At 52.6% G+C, this 20,363-nt stretch overlaps 1 protein-coding gene and 1 long non-coding RNA gene across 2 annotated transcripts in view; both read right to left on the bottom strand.

Annotated features, from left to right (window-relative positions):
* Positions 1–206: 206 nt before the first annotated feature.
* Positions 207–20,363, bottom strand: part of LOC115081642 (killer cell lectin-like receptor subfamily F member 1) — a 35,834-nt gene continuing 15,677 nt past the window's right edge. Inside the window, exons 5-6 of the mRNA XM_029586065.1 lie at positions 19,422–19,534; positions 207–812 (exon numbers count right to left, since the gene is read on the bottom strand). Of these exons, the coding sequence (XP_029441925.1) occupies positions 689–812; positions 19,422–19,534 (237 nt within the window). The 3' untranslated portion in view covers positions 207–688. The remainder of the gene's footprint in view (positions 813–19,421; positions 19,535–20,363) is intronic.
* Positions 787–19,769, bottom strand: LOC115081660. The gene is made up of 3 exons (XR_003853851.1): positions 19,640–19,769; positions 19,422–19,534; positions 787–812 (listed from the first exon to the last, which is right to left on the bottom strand). It is a non-coding gene; the product is annotated as an uncharacterized LOC115081660 (long non-coding RNA).

Below are 20,363 nucleotides of genomic sequence, written 5' to 3'. Positions count from 1 at the left end.
GACAGCCACGGACACAATACCTTATGGGTTTTTTATTTTTACGTGTTCGGCAGGGTTTTCTGTATTTGCTGACCTACAGGTACCTGACTTTTCAGCTTTGAGGCATTCTGGAAACTGACCTCAATAAAACTTTTTCAAATGGATGAAAATTAACACTGACTTTAAATATTTCATAAGGAAAACTATTATAATAAAAAACTATTGCTGTGAACATTTATTTTAAATGATTTATAAATCACATCTTCCCAAGGCTGCGGGGCAGGAAACAATAACACACACAGTTCTGTAACACAAAACACAGCACATTAAAATGATACAAGTCGATACAGACCCAGAATCCTTCAGAAATAAGAGAAATGTGAAAGATCTTAAATAAAATAAAAACAATGCACCTGTTACTCTGGTAAGTTAAATGCATTCCTGAATGAGGTCTTTAAAGCTTTTTTAAACACTGATGATGTGCACTTCGGGCCTGGAAGAGCATTGCAGGCATTTGGAGCAGTTACAGGAAAAGTTCTGTCCCGCGTTTCGCTGAGGTGAGCATGGAGTATGGAAGGGACTTCCAGCAGATCTTACCTCCCTAGATGGGACATAGATTTGTAGGATGGCATTGGGTTCAGCGAAACTCACAATCTGTCCTTATTCTGCACAGCTTCCCCTCACAGGCCACGAGCAGCTCTGCGGATCTTTACTCCTTCCCAGCTTCTTTCTGGCAAATCCAGTTATATAAGCTGCTGCAGGAGTCAGAATAAAACCTGCTCTTATCCACTGCCACGCACTGGTCCTGTCCCATGGACCCCGATACAGAGACCCTGCAAAAGAACAGAAAGGAAGGGAGAGGAGTTTGATTCACAGCACGGACACAAACTCTGAAATAGTCTGCAGCAAAACCAAGAAAGGTCATTAAATCCTCTGAGGAGAGTTAAAATGAGGTGGGAGCTGTGTGGAAGTAGAATGACAATTAGGGGAAAAACCAGAAGCAGGACACGTGAGGAAGGGTAAGGAAAAGAAGAGGACAGGAAAGTTTGAGGTAAGAGGTTACTGTATGATCTAAAACAGGAAGGAAGTGTCCTCTCCCAGTGACCTTACAGACATCTCCAGGCAGGACAGACCCACCACTCACTGACATGCAGAGCCTGCACTAATAAAATACCCACATGTACCTGCCACCCTCTGCTGAATACCTGTACAGGAAACAGCAGGAATAAACACATCTTCAGTGCAAAAACAGGGATACTTAGGGATAAGACCAACCAAAGATACCCACATGTACCTGCCACCCTCTGCTGAATACCTGTACAGGAAACAGCAGGAATAACGTCTTCAGTGCAAAAACAGAGATACTTAGGGATAAGACCAACCAAAGATACCCACATGTACCTGCCACCCTCTGCTGAATACCTGTACAGGAAACAGCAGGAATAACGTCTTCAGTGCAAAAACAGAGATACTTAGGGATAAGACCAACCAAAGATACCCACATGTACCTGCCACCCTGTGCTGAATACCTGTACAGGAAACAGCAGGAATAAACATGTATTCAGTGCAAAAACAGGGATAATTAGGGATAAGACCCACCAAAGATACCCACATGTACCTGCCACCCTGTGCTGAATACCTGTACAAGAAACAGCAGGAATAAACAGGTCTTCAGTGCAAAAACAGGGATACTTAGGGATAAGACCCACCAAAGATACCCACATGTACCTGCCACCCTCTGCTGAATACCTGTACAGGAAACAGCAGGAATAAACATGTCTTCAGTGCAAAAACAGGGATACTTAGGGGATAAGACCAACCAAAGATACCCACATGTACCTGCCACCCTGTGCTGAATACCTGTACAGGAAACAGCAGGAATAAACACGTCCTCAGTGCATAAACAGGGATACTTAGGGATAAGACCAACCAAAGATACCCACATGTACCTGCCACCCTCTGCTGAATACCTGTACAGGAAACAGCAGGAATAAACCCCTCACTCCTCCACCTCTGAGAATCCTCTGTGCCCATCCCAGGCTTTGCCCCTCACTCCCTCTCCTCTGAAAATCCTCTGTGCTTATCCCAGGCTTTACCTCTCACTCCCCCACCTCTGAGGATCCTCTGTGCTTATCCCAGGCTTTACCCTTCACTCCCCCATCCCTGAGGATCCTCTGTGCTTATCCCAGGCTTTACCCTTCACTCCCCCATCCCTGAGGATCCTCTGTGCCCGTCCCAGGCTTTACCCCTCACTCCCCCACCTCTGAGGATCCTCTGTGCTTATCCCAGGCTTTACCCCTCACTCCCCCACCTCTGAGGATCCTCTGTGCTTATCCCAGGCTTTACCTCTCACTCCCCCACCTCTGAGGATCCTCTGTGCTTATCCCAGGCTTTACCCCTCACTCCCCCACCTCTGAGGATCCTCTGTGCTTATCCCCACTTTACCCCCACTCCCCCACCTCTGAGGATCCTCTGTGCTTATCCCAGGCTTTACCCTTCACTCCCCCATCCCTGAGGATCCTCTGTGCCCGTCCCAGGCTTTACCCCTCACTCCCCCACCTCTGAGGATCCTCTGTGCTTATCCCAGGCTTTACCCCTCACTCCCCCACCTCTGAGGATCCTCTGTGCTTATCCCAGGCTTTACCTCTCACTCCCCCACCTCTGAGGATCCTTTGTGCTTATCCCAGGCTTTACCCCTCACTCCCCCACCTCTGAGGATCCTCTGTGCCTATCCCAGGCTTTACCCCTCACTCCCCCGCCTCTGAGGATCCTCTGTGCTTATCCCCGCTTTACCCCTCACTCTCCCACCTCTGAGGATCCTCTGTGCTTATCCCAGGCTTTACCCCTCACTCCCCCACCTCTGAGGATCCTCTGTGCTTATCCCCCGCTTTACCCCTCACTCCCCCACCTCTGAGGATCCTCTGTGCTTATCCCAGGCTTTACCCCTCACTCCCCCACAGCTAAGGATCCTCTGTGCTTATCCCAGGCTTTACCCCTCACTCCCCAACCTCTGAGGATCCTCTGTGCTTATCCCAGGCTTTACCCTTCACTCCCCCATCCCTGAGGATCCTCTGTGCTTATCCCAGGCTTTACCCCTCACTCCCCCACAGCTAAGGATCCTCTGTGCTTATCCCAGGCTTTACCTCTCACTCCCCCACCTCTGAGGATCCTCTGTGCTTATCCCAGGCTTTACCCCTCACTCCCCCACAGCTAAGGATCCTCTGTGCTTATCCCAGGCTTTACCCCTCACTCCCCCACCTCTGAGGATCCTCTGTGCTTATCCCAGGCTTTACCCCTCACTCCCCCACCTCTGAGGATCCTCTGTGCTTATCCCAGGCTTTACCCCTCACTCCCCCACAGCTAAGGATCCTCTGTGCTTATCCCAGGCTTTACCCCTCACTCCCCAACCTCTGAGGATCCTCTGTGCTTATCCCAGGCTTTACCCCTCACTCCCCAACCTCTGAGGATCCTCTGTGCTTATCCCAGGCTTTACCCCTCACTCCCCCACAGCTAAGGATCCTCTGTGCTTATCCCAGGCTTTACCTCTCACTCCCCCACCTCTGAGGATCCTCTGTGCTTATCCCAGGCTTTACCCCTCACTCCCCCACAGCTAAGGATCCTCTGTGCTTATCCCAGGCTTTACCCCTCACTCCCCCACCTCTGAGGATCCTCTGTGCTTATCCCCGCTTTACCCCTCACTCCCCCATCTTTTTTACACACACATAATTAAGCTCTGCCAAAAATTCACTTGGAGCACCTATGAAGTTAGACTTTTGAATGCGTTTTGGATTTGAGCTTTGCCGTCAGAAAGCCATGAACAAACAGAATTACCATTACAATATATTAAACCTCCCATGCCAAAACATCCCTAACAACTTGATCTATGAAAAGGCGACGCTACACAGGTGCAAAGAAAGAAAGGGTAGAACAAAGTGATTCAAAACTCTACTGTCTTTAACATGAAGGAATCATAGCCATTATAGTCATATTACAAATATCTAATTAAAAACAAATAATACAATGAAATTGCACGTAATGAACATGTTATAGTCATTAATCATACATAAGCATTTGTAAAAGCATTACTTCTATACATTCATACTCAGACACACACAAAAAACCTGTCTAACTAATGTGTTGCAAGCAACTGCTATATCCCGAAGAGAACAGTTACCCTGATAATACAGAGAGCAATGTATCCTGCACAATTTATTGAGCATTGTCCCATTCTAAACCAGTGAGACAATGTATCTAACAGAGAAACAACATGGATCTGAAAGTAGCTGAGAAATGTTACAGCTGATGGTAGAAAAGCTTTAGTCTGGTTATACTAATGTCTATTCCTACTAAAATGTGTCCGTTTTTTGTTTTTTTTTAAAAGGGGGACTTGTTGGTCCTTGAATGCTGAGATTCAATGCCAAGAAGTGCAGAGTCATGCATATTGGGAGTGGAAATCCAAATGAACTGTATTCGATGGGGGGAGAAAGGCTGATGTGCACAGAGAGGGAGAGAGACCTTGGGGTGATGGTGTCTAATGATCTGAAGTCTGCGAAACAATGTGACAAGGCGATAGCTAAAGCCAGAAGAATGCTGGGCTGCATAGAGAGAGGAATATCGAGTAAGAAAAGGGAAGTGATTATCCCCTTGTACAGGTCCTTGGTGAGACCTCACCTGGAGTATTGTGTTCAGTTCTGGAGACCGTATTTCCGAAGGGACAGAGACAAGATGGAGGCGGTCCAGAGAAGGGTGACCAAAAAGGTGGAAGGTCTTCATAGAATGACTTATGAGGAGAGATTGAAGAATCTAAATATGTACACCCTGGAGGAAAGGAGGAGCAGAGGTGATATGATACAGACTTTCAGATACTTGAAAGGTTTTAATGATCCAAAGATAATGACAAGCCTTTTCCATTGGAAATAAATCAGCACAACCAGGGGTCACGATTTCAAACTCCAGGGAGGAAGACTCAGAACCAATGTCAGGAAGTATTTCTTCACGGAGAGGGTGGTAGATGCCTGAAATGCCCTTCCGGAGGAAGTGGTGAAGACCAGAACTGTGAAGGACTTCAAAGGGGCATGGGATAAACACTGTGGATCCATAAAATCAAGAGGCCGTCAATAAAGAGTGGGTGGCTCGCCAGAATGACGGCTACTGCTTGGAGACAATACCCTTATTCAATAAACATACACATGGTTACTGTGACTCCAACATCGCTCTAAGCTTCAACAGCAAGAGGAAATGTGGAAAAAAGGATTCGCACTCACAAAGAGGGGAGTAGCTGGCTTGTTACGGCGGTTACTACCCCAAACCAAATAAGCCTGATACTTCACTTTCAATGCATATCCAGCATAGCTCTCTGCTTCAACGGCAGGGGAGAAGAAAAACTGATACTTCACGCATATCCAGCATAGCTCCCTGCTTCAACGGCAGGGGAGAAGAAAAACTGATACTTCACACATATCCAGCATAGCTCTCTGCTTCAATGGCAGGGGAGAAGAAAAACAACCAATAAGGGCTGAATAACATAGTCTGGGTAAAACAAATAAGCATGGGTGTAGCTTGCTTATTGTGGCGGTTACTACCCCTAACTAATCAAGCTTGATATTTCACTTGGAAGCAGCTCCATCACTGCTCTCTACATTAATGGAGGGGGTGGAAGGGAAATAGAATCAAAAGGTTATTAAGAGCCAAGAGTAACAGATAAGTATGAGAAAAAAAATGTGGGAAGCTTGCTGGGCAGACTGGATGGGCCGTTTGGTCTTCTTCTGCCGTCATTTCTATGTTTCTATGTTTCTTTCCTATTCAGATGCCTGGAATGCCCTTCTGGAGGAGGTGGTGAAGACAAAAATGGTAAAAGATTTCAAAGGGGAATGAGAGATAAACACTGTGGGTCCTCAAAGGCAAGGGGGAGAGGAATGAAGTAAGAGGCATGGGAGTAACTTGCTAATGAGGTGGTTACTAAGCCTTATACTTGTGTTGTAAGTCCAACATTGCTCTCTGCTTCAATGGCAGGGGGAAAAGAAGAAAAGGGGAATTAGATTCAGACCGAAACCAACAAGGACATACATTTTACAGTGTGGGAAAACAAATAAGCATGGGGTTAACTTGCTGATGTGACTGATACTTGGATGTAACTCCAACATTGCTCTCTGCTTCAATGGCAAGAGATAAAGGGGAATTGGACTCAAACAGTAACCAACAAGGGCCCTGACCTTGGCGATCTGGGACACTAAGTGTGGGAGCTTGCTGGTCCTTTTCTGCTGACATTTCTCTTTCTATGAATTAAATGCCAGGTACACATGATGCTCCCCTCCCTCCCAGCCTCCTTTCCCAGACAAGGCTGAGGGTTTCCCTCCATCCTGGAATATGTGAAGCTCCGTCCTCTCGCGCCATTATTGACGTCACCTCAGTTCATCACCATCAGAATTTCCCAGCAGAGGGATTGACTGTGATTATCCTTCCTGGCGTCTTTTTGGCAAATCCAGTTCTAGGGATTGTTGCAGGAGTCAGAATCAAAGCTGACCCCATGCACTGCCGCACACCTGCCCCGCTCCATGGACCCCCATACACAGATCCTGAGAAATAAGGAGAGGAAGGGAGTTTGCTCGGCTTCACAGCAGGGAATGCAAAATGTGAAAGCAGCCTGCAGCAAGGCATCCACCAGGCCTTTGCTTAGCTATCACCGTTACCTATTTTCTGCTTCCTGTTTAAAATTGTTCCGTAAAGTTTGTGAGTTTTTGAGATTCTGGGTGAATTCATGGGGCACTGAATTTTAGAGGGTAGAGGATTATTCACCTGGGGCACTAGAAATGTGAGCTTGAGTTGAGATTCCCCGTTCTAGGGATTTAATATTGTATTTTCACAACCATAAATTTCTACATATTTTGTTGACCCTTTTTTGGGGTTAGACGAGGTCAGATAATGAAGCTTGGAGGAGGCAGGGGGAAACGGGTGAGGGAGAGACTTAGGAGGAGCACCAGATAATATAACATTTCTTCACAGAAGGGAACGGCCTCCCTCAGGATGTGATGCAGACAATCTGAGATTTTGTAACCTTGGAAATCCAGAGAGCAACTGGGATCATGCGGCATTGGGACTGGGTCGAGCTGGCTATATTTCTCTGGCCCTGAGGGAGGTTTCTTTCATTCTCTCTGATTATTTGGAGCATAAACAGTATCAGAGGCTGGGGCGGGCACAGAGCATCCCAAGCTATGAGCCTGGGTCTGGAGAGGCTCGGCAGCCTCTCATCGGACTTGACTGCCCTTCCAGTACATTTTATATTCTTTGCTCCAATGAGTTCAAAGCCCAGGTTGCCCCTGAGACGTGAGGCGTCATGGAATAGCTGAAGTCTCGCCCCTCACAGGAACGACGGGTTCAGTAAGGGGTGTTTGAAATCCGTTTCCTTTTTCTTCCAGGGGAAAATGTTCTCTTAGAGTCCACAGGCAGCGTCTGTAATAAGGAAGGGTCATTACTGTCCGGCTCTCCTGGTGGAATTGATCCGTGGCCTCCTTTTCTGTGGCTTCCCCTCACAGGCCATGAGCAGCTCTGGGACTCTTTACTCCTTCCCAGCTTCTTTCTGGCAAATCCATTCATAGAGACTGAAGCAGGAGTCAGAATAAAACCTGCCCTGACCCACTGCCACGCACCGGCCCTGTCCCAGAGATCCCGATACAGAGACCCTGAAAAAAGGAAGGGAGAGAGCAGGGGTGATTTTGTGCTGGGTCACTGACCCCCCACCCTCTCTGGCCACACACTGTCAGTAGAGTGGAGATGTGTAGTGATGACCCTGAGGAGCGCCAGCTGCTAGCAGTGCCCTGTCTGATCATGGCCCTGCGAGGAAGAGGACACTGCCTCGATGCCCACCCACCCCAAAGAGGCAGAAACGGGGCAGAAGAAGCAGCAAGAGCAGAGGGAGGGAAGGGAGTGGAAATGCACTGGTGCCCCATAGGAGAAAGAGAGATTGTACTGGGAATGGAGTGTGGTGAGGGAGGGAGAGACAGAGAGACTGATGGGATGGGTGGGGGGGGAGAGAAAGAGACTGCTGGGATGGGTGATCAGGTGGGGAACAGAGAGAGAGAGACTGCTGGAATGGATGGGGTGGGGAAACAGAGAGAGAGAGACTGCTAGGATCAGTGGGAGGTGGGGAATAGAGAGAGAGAGAGAGACTGCTGGGATGGGTGTGTGGGTGGGGGAACAGAGAGAGAGACTGCTGGAATGGGTGGGAGTGGGAAAACAGAGAGAGACTGCTGGGATCAGTGGGAGGTGGGGAACAGAGAGAGAGAGACTGCCGGGATGGGGGTGGGGGAACAGAGAGAGAGACTGCTGGGAAGGGTGTGGGGGTGGGGGAGGGAGAGAGAGACTGCTGAGATGGAGGTAGGTGGGGAGGGAGAGAGAGACTGCTTGGATGGGTGTGTGAGGTGGGGGAACAGAGAGAGAGAGACTGCTCGGATCTGTGGGAGGTGGGGGAACAGAGAAAGACTGCTGGAATGGCTGGGGGTGGGGAAACAGAGCGAGAGAGAGAAAGTTGGGATCAGTGGGAAGTGGGGGAACAGAGAGAAAGAGAGAGATAGAGAGACTGCTGGGATGGGGTGGGGGTGGGTAAACAGAGAGAAAGAGACTGCTGGGATGGGTGTTCAGGTGGGGAACAGAGAGAGAGACTGCTGGAATGGGTGGGGTGGGGAAACAAAGAGAGAGAGACAGCTGGGATCAGTGGGAGGTGGGGAGCAGAGAGAGACCACTGGGATGGGTGGGGGAACAGAGAGAGAGACTGCTGGGATGGGGGTGGGGGAAAAGAGAGAGAGAGACTGCTGGGATGGGTGTGGGGGGTGGGGGAACAGAGAGAGAGACTGCTGGAATGGATGGGGGTGGGGAAACAAAGAGAGAGACTGCTGGGATCAGTGGGAGGTGGGGGAACAGAGAGAGAGAGAGAGACAGAAAGACTGCTGGGATGGGTGGGGGATGGGGGAACAGAGAGAGAGACTGCTGGGATGGGTGTGGGGGATGGGGGAACAGAGAGAGACTGCTGGGGTGGGGACAGAGAGAGAGAGATTGCTGGGAAGGGTGTGGGGGTGGGGAAACAGAGAGAGATAGAGACTGCTGGGATCAGTGGGAGGTGGGGGAACAGAGAGAGTCTGATGGAATGGGTGGGGGTGGGGAAACAGAGAGAGAGACAGCTGGGATCAGTGGGAGGTGGGGGAACAGAGAGAGAGAGAGACAGAGAGACTGCTGGGATGGGTGGGGGATGGGGGAACAGAGAGAGAGAGAGAGAGAGACTGCTGGGATGGGTGTGGGGGATGGGGACAGAGAGAGATAAAGACTGCTGGGATCAGTGGGAGGTGGGGAAACAGAGATAGACTGCTGGGATGGGTGTGGGGGAACAGAGAGAGAGAGAGAGAGACTGCTGGGAATGGGTGAGCGGGGTGGGGACTAGAGAGACTGCTGGGATGGTTGAGTGGGGGTGGGGAACAGAGACTGCTGGGTTGGGTGTTGGGGTGGGGGAGAGAGAGAGAGAGACTGCTAGGATGGTGTAGGGGGTGGGGTAACAGAGAGAGACTGCTGGGATGGGTGTGGAGTGGGGGAACAGAGAGAGACTGCTGGCATGGGTGTGGGGGAACAGAGAGAGAGAGACTGCTGGGGTGGGTGGTGGAACAGGGAGAGAAAGAGACTGCTGGATGGGTGTGGTGTGGGGGAGGGAGAGTGAGACTGCTGGGATTGGTGTGGGGGAGGGAGAGAGAGACTGCTGGGATGGGTGTGGGGGAGAGAGAGTGAGAGACTGCTGGGATGGGTGTGCAGGTTGGGGGAACAGAGAGAGAGACTGCTGGGATGGGGTGGGTGGAGGAACAGAGAGAGAGAGAGACTGCTGGGATGGGGTGGGGTGGAGGAACAGAGAGAGAGATTTGTGGGATGGGTGGGGGAACACAGAGAGAGAGGGACTGCTGGGAAGGGTGTGGGGGATGAGGGAACAGAGAAAGACAGAGACTGCCGCGGTGGGTGTGGGGGTAGGATAACAGAGAGAGAAAGAATGCTGGGATGGGTGTTGGGGGTGGGGGAGAATGAGAGACTTCTGGGATGGGTTTGGGGGATGGGGAACAGAGAGAGACTGCAGGGATGGGTGCTGGGGTGGGGGAACAGAGAGAGTGGTGGGATGGGGTGAGGGGTGGTGGAGAGTGAGAGAGAGACTGCTGGGATAGGTGTGGGTGGAGGAACAGAGAGAGAGAGAGAGAGAGACACTGCTGGCAGGGGGGGGGGGGGATTTGACTGAGACAGGCCTGTACCTTTCTGCTACTTGGAAATAGGGGGTAGGATGGAGTGAAAGTCACCCTGGCACAGGCTCTCCTTCCCCCTCTTGTATCACCTGATCTGCTACTTTTCTTTTTTTAAATCACCCCTGGGAGCTGAGCTTGGACTCATCAAAGGAGCACAGAACCCCGGTGTGGTAGAACCGGAAAGCTCAGGGAATCAGGGTCAGCCTGGGCTGCAGGAAGTGGCCGCCACGGCCCACGGTCCACGGGCGAGTAAGGACAGCAGAGGGAGAGGTGAAGACTCCTTCAAACTGGACTCATCCAGCACCTTCCAAGATCTGGAACATTTTCCAAGGCTCAGGGAATTGGTTTATGAGATTTTAAGATGAAAAACAACACAAAAAACCTCACACTGATCTCATCAGCCTAAGGAATCCTTGGATTGGAAACAGGATGCTGGGCTTGATGGACCCTTGGTCTGACCCAGTGTGGCAGTTTCTTATGTTCCTATGTTCTTGGAGGGTCAGTTGGTCCCTGTGACCGGCTGGCCAGGATAATGTGGGCCCAGGCTTGCTCGGGTGAACAGACCCGGGTTCGGGGGTGAGCCTCAGGGCAGCGTCAGTTAGGTCAGATTAAGGTCAGAAGGGGGGGGGGGGGGGGGGGGGGGGGGGGGGGAAGTGAAGTAGTGGAGAGAGAAGAGCGCCTTTTTGCTGGCGCGAGATAGGTTGGGGGCTAGGGAAAGAGGATGTGCTGGCCTGCAGTGATTGGCAGGCGAGCATGAAAGGAGGTGGGGGTAGGCGGAGTCTCGGGGCAGCGTGGCGTCAGTCTTTCACTTCGCCGCGACTGCCCTGAGAGCCGGCCGGTTGTTTCTTTTCTCCTGGAATATATCAGTTTTACCGTGGAGATGAGGGCTGACCGGGTGACTTTATTTGCGGCTCTCTGGGTTGTCACGGTCGAGGCGGGTCGCGGAGCGTGCATAGAGGCAGCTGTGGGTCGGCGGCGAGTCGATGGCATCGGAGGAGGCCGCCTGCGTTCCTGGAACCGGGATGAGGCGGGCGTCTCTCCGGTTGCAGTTGCTGATGCGTTGGAGGCGCTCCGGGTGAGTCAGGTGCCCCGGGGGGGGCTGTTGGGGCTGGCGGTCCGGGAAAAAGCGGGTGTGGAGTGGGGCGATCCTTTGTGGGCCAGCGGTTTTTTCGGACAGGCGGTCGCTCGGGGGACGGCCTCTCGTGCGTCTCCGTTCTCGATCGCGGGGGGCGAGGGAGCGGAGTCAGCGCTGCTGGGCCTGTGGAGAGACCGGTGGAGTGCGCAGGGCGGGGAGCTACGGCGCGGGACGGGGCGGCCAATAGGCCTGCAGGGCATGCGGCCGTCGCCGGGGGTGGCGGCCCAGCAGGGTCTGTCGGGGTTCTAGGGCCAGGTGGCTCGGGGGCCCTTCTGTCTCGAGTTTTGGCTTCCCCTTTCGCTGTTTCGCCTCGGGGGGCCTGGTGCTGGGGGGCGGCGGGCTGGATGGTTTACGGAGGGCCAGGAGGAGGGCTAGGGGAGCTGGGTCGTCTGGAGGGCGAGGGAACTTGGCTGGAAAGGGGGGGGAGAGCAAGGCCGGTTGCCTTCAGTGTGGTGAGAGGAGTGGCGTGCGGTGGCGCGTGAAGTTCTGCCTCCGGGCGGGGAGGTTAATGGGAGAGCGAATGGCGGGGGGCTGGGGCTCCAGCCGCCTTGTCCTGTCCCGCCTGGTTTGGTGTTCACCTACCTGCGCGGCCCCCCGCGGGGGGGTAGGGGTGTCTCGAGGGCTTCCTTCACTCGGGGTTGGGATGGTGGGGAGCCTGGGGGGTTGGCTGGAGTCGGGTGGCCGGGCCACTCGGATCCTCTTCCTGGTCTTGGGCCTGCAGCTGGGAGGGTCTTTGAGCATGGGCAGGCCCCCTTTTCCTGCGCCTGTTTGTGTTGGCAGGAGGAGGTACCCGGTGCGGAGTGGGAGGAACCTGGGCCATCGCGGCAGGAGGCTTGGAGGACCGCGGCGCCCGGGGAGGATGGACGTGTGCCACGGCGGCCTGCGGGTGCTCCGGGCCTGGCGGATGCTGATCGTGTTGCAGGGTGAGTTGGTTTATTGCCCCGGGGTGGGGTATGTGGGGGGGTGGAGGTGACGGGTAGGACTTGGGATGAGCCTGGGGCGGTCACGGGGCAGGAGTGCGGAGTGAGCCCGGCGGACGTGGCTGGGCCGGGGGACGTTGGGGGTCGGGCGCGCAAATAGTCTGGGGAGCGGTACACCTCTACCCAACGGCGTGTGCGGGAGAGTTCCTCGGGATCCTCGTCCTCTTCATCGTCTTCGTCTTGTACGTTATCCGGTTCGTCTGGGTCACAAAGGGGGTCTCTAAGGTGGGGGCGGCGGTGCGGAGTACTCTCGCGCTGGTTCCTCTCGCGGAGCTGTGGGAAGGGGTGCCCCGGGCTCTTTGGCGGCAGTTACGGCATCGCAGGTTCATTGGTATTTTTCAATTACTGGAAGGGCGTCGTGGGCAAAGCAAGGAGACGAAGTCAAAAAAAAAAAAAAAAAAAAGCTGGGGCAGCAATTTTGGCGGACAGCTAGGCATAGGAGGGCTGGTCGTGGTTGCCCGGCGACTAGCGCTTCCGGGACCGTAGGGAGGAGAACGCGTTTATGTCTTGGGGTACCCGGGATGTGGGTTTGTGGTTGACTCAGATGGCATCCAAGGTCCCGGTGGGGGGCTTGGGGGTGAGTACGGCTTCGGGGGCCGGGGCCGCCCAGCCATTGCGGACGGGGTATCCGGCGGGGCCGTTACGGCCGGGCTGGGAGGTTCATCGGATCCACGTGCTGGTTTACCGTTTGCAACTTTCGGCATGCCTGCGCTAACTGTGGAGCGGGCCACCCTGCTTCCCAGTGCACCAAAAAGCACGGGGATGGGCTCGGCTCTTCTCTTGGGGCAAAAGGGGCAAGTAAGTAGGGGTTTTGCCTGAGCTGTGACGCCGGTCCGTATTGATGCAATGCGGCCTTGGCAGCGGGTGTACCCAGGGGGTGGGATGGCGGAGGCGTTGACGCATGGTTTTCCTTGTGGGTTTCGGGGTCCAGGATTAGGGGGGGGTCCCTGTGGGCGGGGGGTTGAGCTGTCCTTCGGTTAATCATCTGCCCTCGGTGGGGCGGGCGACGTTGCTGGTGGAGATTGATTTCGGTCGAGTTGCCGGGCCATTCCTGGTACCCCCTCTCCTGATCTTGGTTCTTTCGCCTTTGTTCGTGGTGTCAAAAGGGGAGCCGGGCAACTGTCGGTTACTCTATAGCCTGTCGTTTCCTAAGGGTGGCTTGGTGAATGACTTCATTCCCCAGGAATTGTGGATGGTCCGTATGCGTCTTTTGATTCCGTTGTACGGGTGATTTTGAGCTGTGAGCCGGGTGCCCTGATGGCAAAGGTTGGTATTGAAGCGTTCCGACTAGTGCCTGTGGCCTCCGTGAGTTTTCATTTCTTGGGTTTTCGTTTTCAGCAGGAGTATTATTTTGATAGTTGTATGCCCATGGAGTGTTCTGTAGCATGTGCCTATTTTGAGGCATTTCGTTCCTTCCTGCATTGGGTAGTGGGGCAGGGGCCGGGTTCCGCGAACCTCGTGCACTACCTTGATGATTTTGTTGGTGGAAAATCGGGCTCGGATGACTGTATGGCCCTGCTGACTTGTTTTCAGGAGGTGGCTATGGAGTTCTGCATTCCGCTGGTGGACGGTAAGACGGGGATTGAGGTGAATTCCGTAGCTCGGGGTCGCGTTTGCCCACGGCTGCGGTAGATCGGTTGCGGGGTTTGGTGCGGGCGGCATTGTGACGGCCTAAGTTGCGGCTTCTGGAGTTGCAATCGTTGGTGGGCAGTCTTAACTTCACGCGCTGGGGGATCCCTCTGGGCCGAGTATTTGAGACAGTTGACTAGGGCCATGGCGGGGGTTCGGAAGAAGCATTATCGGGTGCGGGGGTCCAGTCTGATGCGGGAGGATTTGCGAATGTGGGATCAGTTTTGGCGGGGTTCCACGGGATCGCGTTTGGGCAGTCTGATCCGTTCTCCAGCTATGACCTGGACCTGTTTACGGATGCGGCGGAACTCGTTGGTTTTAGTGCCTACTTCCGGGGGCTGGGTGCGCGGCAGCATGGCGGGTGAATGGGTGGCATCCAGTACCACGGAGTACATCACCTTCCTCGAATTGTTCCCGATTTTGGTGGCGCGGCCCATCCGGGGGGAGCGCTCGGGTGGTTTTGGTGGGATGACATGGGGGTGGTGGAGGTCGGCAATCAGCGGACGGCTGCGGGCCTTTGGGTGTTCGAACTTTTGCGAGGACTGGTTCTGTGTTGCAGGTCGTTCACTGTGACCATTTGGGCCGGTCATGTCCCGGGGGTCGCTAAGGGGGTAGCCGACTCTCTTTCTCGTTTCCAGTGGGCGTGCTTTCGAGAGCTGGTCCCGGTTGCGGATCCTTGTGGAGCGGTGGTGCCGTCTTGCCTTTGGGACGTTTGTTCCGCAACGCCTGGACGAGGTTGCGGACTTTACTAGCCCCTTCACGTAGTTAGATTGCGTGGGGGTCCTGTTGCGGTTGTTGGAAGCCTTGCCGGCTCTCTGTTTCTCCCGCTATGAAGTGGTTTTGCTTCGGGCGGTGTTTTTTGCTTTCGGGGTTTTTCGGATTAGTAAGCTAGTGGCGCGGTCGGCGGTGAGCGTGGATTCTCCAGGCCTCTTGGCCAGGCACGTGCGGGTTACGGCGCGGACGGTGACAATTTGTATTCCGCGATCTAATACTGACTAGCTAGGTAATGGTGCGCGCCCAGGGCCCGGCGCAAGTTTGGTTCCTGAGGATTCGTGTCCGTTGACCAATTATCAATTCCGGGTTGTTCTGCGCTCGACGTGGGTTTCGCTTGGTGTGGCTGTTTGTCGTTATGGGACCCATTCCTTTCGGATCGGGGCGGCTACGGTGGCGACTTCTGTCGGGATTGATAGGGGTAGTGATTCGTAGGATTGGACGGAGGTGGTATGACTCGTTCAGACGCTACGTTCGCCCGGATCAGGGGCTGGTATGAGTGGGCTAACCTTGTGTTTTCTTTCCAGGCGCTGAGTCTCCAGGACGGTTCGGGTGGATTATTGGGCACTCATACACCTACTGGGCTCACAGGCATGCTTGTGGCCGGCAGTACGGGCCGCACTTGGACTTAGAACACGGGAGGTGGGTTTGCATTGGCTTGGGCGTCGAGGAGAGGTGTGGGATGAGTTGGTCCCCTGCGTGCGGAAGAGCCGGGAGCGGCTTGGTTTCCGCAGGTGCTGGTGCTCCTCTTGGATGGCACCGATTGGGCTAGAGTGCGGGGCGATGGGTCATTAGTATGGTCCGTAAGGGCCTGATAATGGTGTCCATGCTCCTGCCATCCACGGTTTTGGTTTGGTCGGATATTATTGTGAGGCCTGCTGAATGGGACAAGGCGCTTGGGCGCTGCAGCTGAGCTACGGTTCCCCAGCAGATTGGTTCCTGGCTGGTTTTCCTGGGTGGGCGGCAGATTAAGTATGAGGGGTCATGGGGTCGGCTCCCGGGGCTTTTTGGTAAGGAAGGGGTCCACCTTTCGTTTATTTGGAATGGACCTGTTTCTTAATTCCATTCAGGAGGCCTTGGAGGTGATATTTCCTGTCTCATTGGGCCGCATCTTTGGGGGGTCACGGGACAGGTATGCCCGTGTCTATGGCGGAGGGCCCGAGCCGATGCAGCTATGTTCAAGGAACTAATAAGATGGAATTATGTGGCAATGTAAAATGGAGGACAACTGGGGTAGTTGTCGGTTGCGGATTCCTTGCTTGCTGGCTGGTGGCGGGAGTCCCCTGGCCTGGCTCCTTGCTAGTCGGCGGCGGGGGCCCACCGGATTGACTCTTTTGCTGGCAGGTGGTGGGGGTCTGAATCCGGTGAGGGCCGAGGATCGAGCCGTGTGGCTGGTGAAGATCGTCTTGCTCGAGGAGTGGCGGACGATTGATTGGTGTTTGTTGTTAAAGTGGTAATGTTAATATAATGGCTCGGACCTCCAGGTTTATTAAAGCTGCGGCCCAGTTTACCCAAAACGTGTTGTCTGTAGCATTTATTTAATGTGTGAAAGGGGGCGGATGTGAACGAGTGATGTCCTGGATGCCCATATTATCAGATATACTGGAGCTGTGGAGAATCCTGAATTTTGTCACATTCAAACCAGAATGAAGTTTTCCTGATTCAACGTTCACTTTAAATTGTTTGCACCTCTCTGGTCAGCTGAAATGAGGATCTTCATCAGAGTCCCATGCAGCCATCACACTGATACATGTAATGCATGAATACAGCACAGAGAGCTGAAGAGCAGAGCTCCATCAGAGTCCTATGCAGATGTCACACTGATACACGTAAAGCATGAATACAGCACAGACAGCTGAAGAGCAGATCTTCATAAGAGCCTATGCAGGCATCACACTGATACACGTAAAGCATGAATACAGCACAGACAGCTGAAGAGCAGATCTTCATCAGAGCCTATGCAGGCATCACACTGATACACGTAAAGCATGAATACAGCACAGACAGCTGAAGAGCAGAGCTCCATCAGAGTCCCATGCAGATGTCACACTGATACACGTAAAGCATGAATACAGCACAGACAGCTGAAGAGCAGATCTCCATCAGAGCCCCATGCAGGCATCACACTGATACACGTAAAGCAAGAATACAGCAGAGAGAGCTGAAGAGCAGATCTTCATCAGAGTCCCATGCAGCCATCACACTGATACATGTAATGCATGAATACAGCACAGAGAGCTGAAGAGCAGAGCTCCATCAGAGTCCTATGCAGATGTCACACTGATACACGTAAAGCATGAATACAGCACAGACAGCTGAAGAGCAGATCTTCATAAGAGCCTATGCAGGCATCACACTGATACACGTAAAGCATGAATACAGCACAGACAGCTGAAGAGCAGATCTTCATCAGAGCCCCATGCAGGCATCACACTGATACACGTAAAGCAAGAATACAGCACAGAGAGCTGAAGAGCAGATCTTCATCAGAGTCCCATGCAGCCGTCACACTGATACATGTAATGCATGAATACAGCACAGAGAGCTGAAGAGCAGAGCTCCATCAGAGTCCTATGCAGATGTCACACTGATACACGTAAAGCATGAATACAGCACAGACAGCTGAAGAGCAGATCTTCATCAGAGCCTATGCAGGCATCACACTGATACACGTAAAGCATGAATACAGCACAGACAGCTAAAGAGCAGATCTTCATCAGAACCCCATGCAGGCATCACACTGATACACATAAAGCATGAATACAGCACAGACAGCTGAAGAGCAGATCTTCATCAGAACCCCATGCAGGCATCACACTGATACACATAAACCATGAATACAGCATGGACAGCTGAAGAGCAGATCTTCATCAGAGCCCCATGCAGGCATCACACTGATACATGTAAAGCATGAATACAGCACAGACAGCTGAAAAGCAGATCTCCATCAGAGCCCCATGCAGGTGTCACACTGATACACGTAAACCATGAATACAGCATGGACAGCTGAAGAGCAGATCTTCATCAGAGCCCCATGCAGGCATCACACTGATACGTGTAAAGCATGAATACAGCACAGACAGCTGAAAAGCAGATCTCCATCAGAGCCCCATGCAGGTGTCACACTGATACGTGTAAAGCATGAATACAGCACAGACAGCTGAAGAGCAGATCTTCATCAGAGCCCCATGCAGGCGTCACACTGATACACGTAAAGCATGAATACAGCACAGACAGCTGAAGAGCAGATCTCCATCAGAGCCCCATGCAGGTGTCACACTGACACACATAAAGCATGAATACAGCACAGACAGCTGAAGAGCAGATCTCCATCAGAGCCCCATGCAGGTGTCACACTGACACACATAAAGCATGAATACAGCACAGACAGCTGAAGAGCAGATCTCCATCAGAGCCCCATGCAGGTGTCACACTGATACACGTAAAGCATGAATACAGCACAGACAGCTGAAGAATGGGACTCTGGGAATTCAATTATTTGAAATGCAAACATGTAAGGGTAGGGCAGCTTAGGCCTTACTATAGGTTAATGTGCTGCACTGGTTAATACTGGGAGCCTTGTAGGAGGGTTAGGACCGAGTAATGGTGGATGGGTGACAGGAGGGAGGCACTAAAGAGAGTTGTGGACGGGGTCCCTGGATAAGGGGTCCTAGCAGTTTGGGTAGGGGAAGTCTGAAGCTGAAAGACCTGAGAGCTGTGTGCAGGACAGGGAGGGGCAGGAAGAGCAGTGAACCCTGACCGGGGCTGTCAGGAGTGAAGGAGGACTTCCTGCTCACCAGAGGGAAGTGGGAGCTTGGACTTGGGCTGCTCGGTGTGAGTGATGGGAGAGGTTTCTCAGGGCTGAGTGGCACCGGGAGGAGAGTCACTGACTCACTGCGCAGAAGGACTCTGCAGGGAGAAGGGGATTGGGAGATTTTGGAGAAGGAGAGGGGAGATGCTGTTTCTCCCTGACTGAGGACTGGTCTGAACTTTGCTTTGTAACTGTTTTTCTCTAAGTGAAATCTTTCTCTTGTCTGGAGCACAGCTTGGTGTGGGTTGTGTGTTGTTATTTTTGGAGGTAACCTCGACTCAGTGGCCTTGCTTTTCATTCCTGTTCCCAATCCACAGGACCCAGAACTTTTCCCCACCCTTGTGGGGCAAATCCAGTGATCTCCAGGGCTGGGACGTTGACCCCTGGCGAAGGGAGGGGGTTACATAAGAAATGAAATATGTAAAAAGGCAGAAGAGGGAGGAATAAGACCAAAAGAGGGAGTGATAGGACCGAGAGATGAACAAACAGATACCCTGGGGTGCTGTAGTCAGATCTGCTGGTTTAATGAGGCTCCTTGCACCACCTTTCTTAAGAGAAATGGATGTAATTATGAGAGAAGTCATGGTCCAACTATGGCCAAGAGACCCGGGTGCAAGTCCTGCTCCTGCCTCTGACATGCCTTGTGACCTGGACAAGGCCTTTTATCTCTTTCTGTCTCAGGAACCTGCACAGACTGTAAGCTCTCTGGGGAAGGGACTCAGTGTGCCTGTATGTAATTTATTGAAAGGCAGCAGGATATGAAAGTGTAACAGTGAGGGGAGAGATTTGGGTGGTTCTGGATTCCAAGTCAATCTATACAATAACATAAGAAGTGCTCAGACGTCTCTTACAGTGTTTCATTGAAGGGGGAGCCGTCCACCCAGGTCCAGTTCCTCCCCGGTGCTGGGATGTGAAGTCCGATCCAGTGATACCTGTCCCCTGCCTGACGGTTTATGATGAAATCCTGTGCAAACACAGAACAGAAACCTTCTGTGCATCTCACAAAGCAAACCTGAGAACCAGAAGCCCCAAGCGAGGAAAATCCCACAGAGATGAGACGAGACGAGACCTGTTCAATGCACCCCTGCCTCCAGGAAAAGTAACATTCCAGCTTGGTCCTTGTTAATATTCACCCTGGGCACCTCCCGTGCCATGGATGGCGAGCAGACGAGAAGCGCAGGACAGAGAAGGGCGGGATAGACTTGTACCCTTATGAAGGGCACCAGGCACCCTAATCTTGTTTTCTAACTCTAGCTCCTATAATTAGCCTCCTTCTGTCCTATCCTCCTTGTTATTCTATTTATATTGTGTTTGCTTATCCGAGAGCCGCCCAGAAGACAGGTCTGGTGATAGGGGGCCAAAAATTACTGTAAATAAATAAAGAAAAGGATTGGAAAAGGCACAAAATTTATAACGGAGAAGTCTATCCAATAATGTACAGGACGCACATACAGTCAAGAGACCTCCAACCCACTTCCTAATGCTCCACTCGCTGTTACGCCAGCTCCAAAAACCCCTAATCTGTTTTATGGGGGAACTACAGAATAAAACCATTTGTATGAGGCATGATCCAGCTCCATGTCTGGACTCCCACTGGAGCCTTCCTCTGACTTTCTCATCTCTCCTGGAGGAAGGGTCCAGTGGGACCCGAGAGATCGCTTTGGGTTTGCGTTAAACAAATCTCTGAATCTGTAGGATACATTTGCTGGGCTGGATTTGTGCTTTCTTGCATTGTAACCCTGACCTCTTTCCTGCTTCTCCTTCATTCCCTGTCCCCTTGCAGTGCTCAGGAC

This window comes from Rhinatrema bivittatum, unplaced genomic scaffold (genome assembly GCF_901001135.1).
Source record: "Rhinatrema bivittatum unplaced genomic scaffold, aRhiBiv1.1, whole genome shotgun sequence".
In the NCBI taxonomy this organism is placed as follows: Eukaryota; Metazoa; Chordata; class Amphibia; order Gymnophiona; family Rhinatrematidae; genus Rhinatrema; species Rhinatrema bivittatum.
This window is presented reverse-complemented; position numbering and strand designations above follow the sequence as displayed.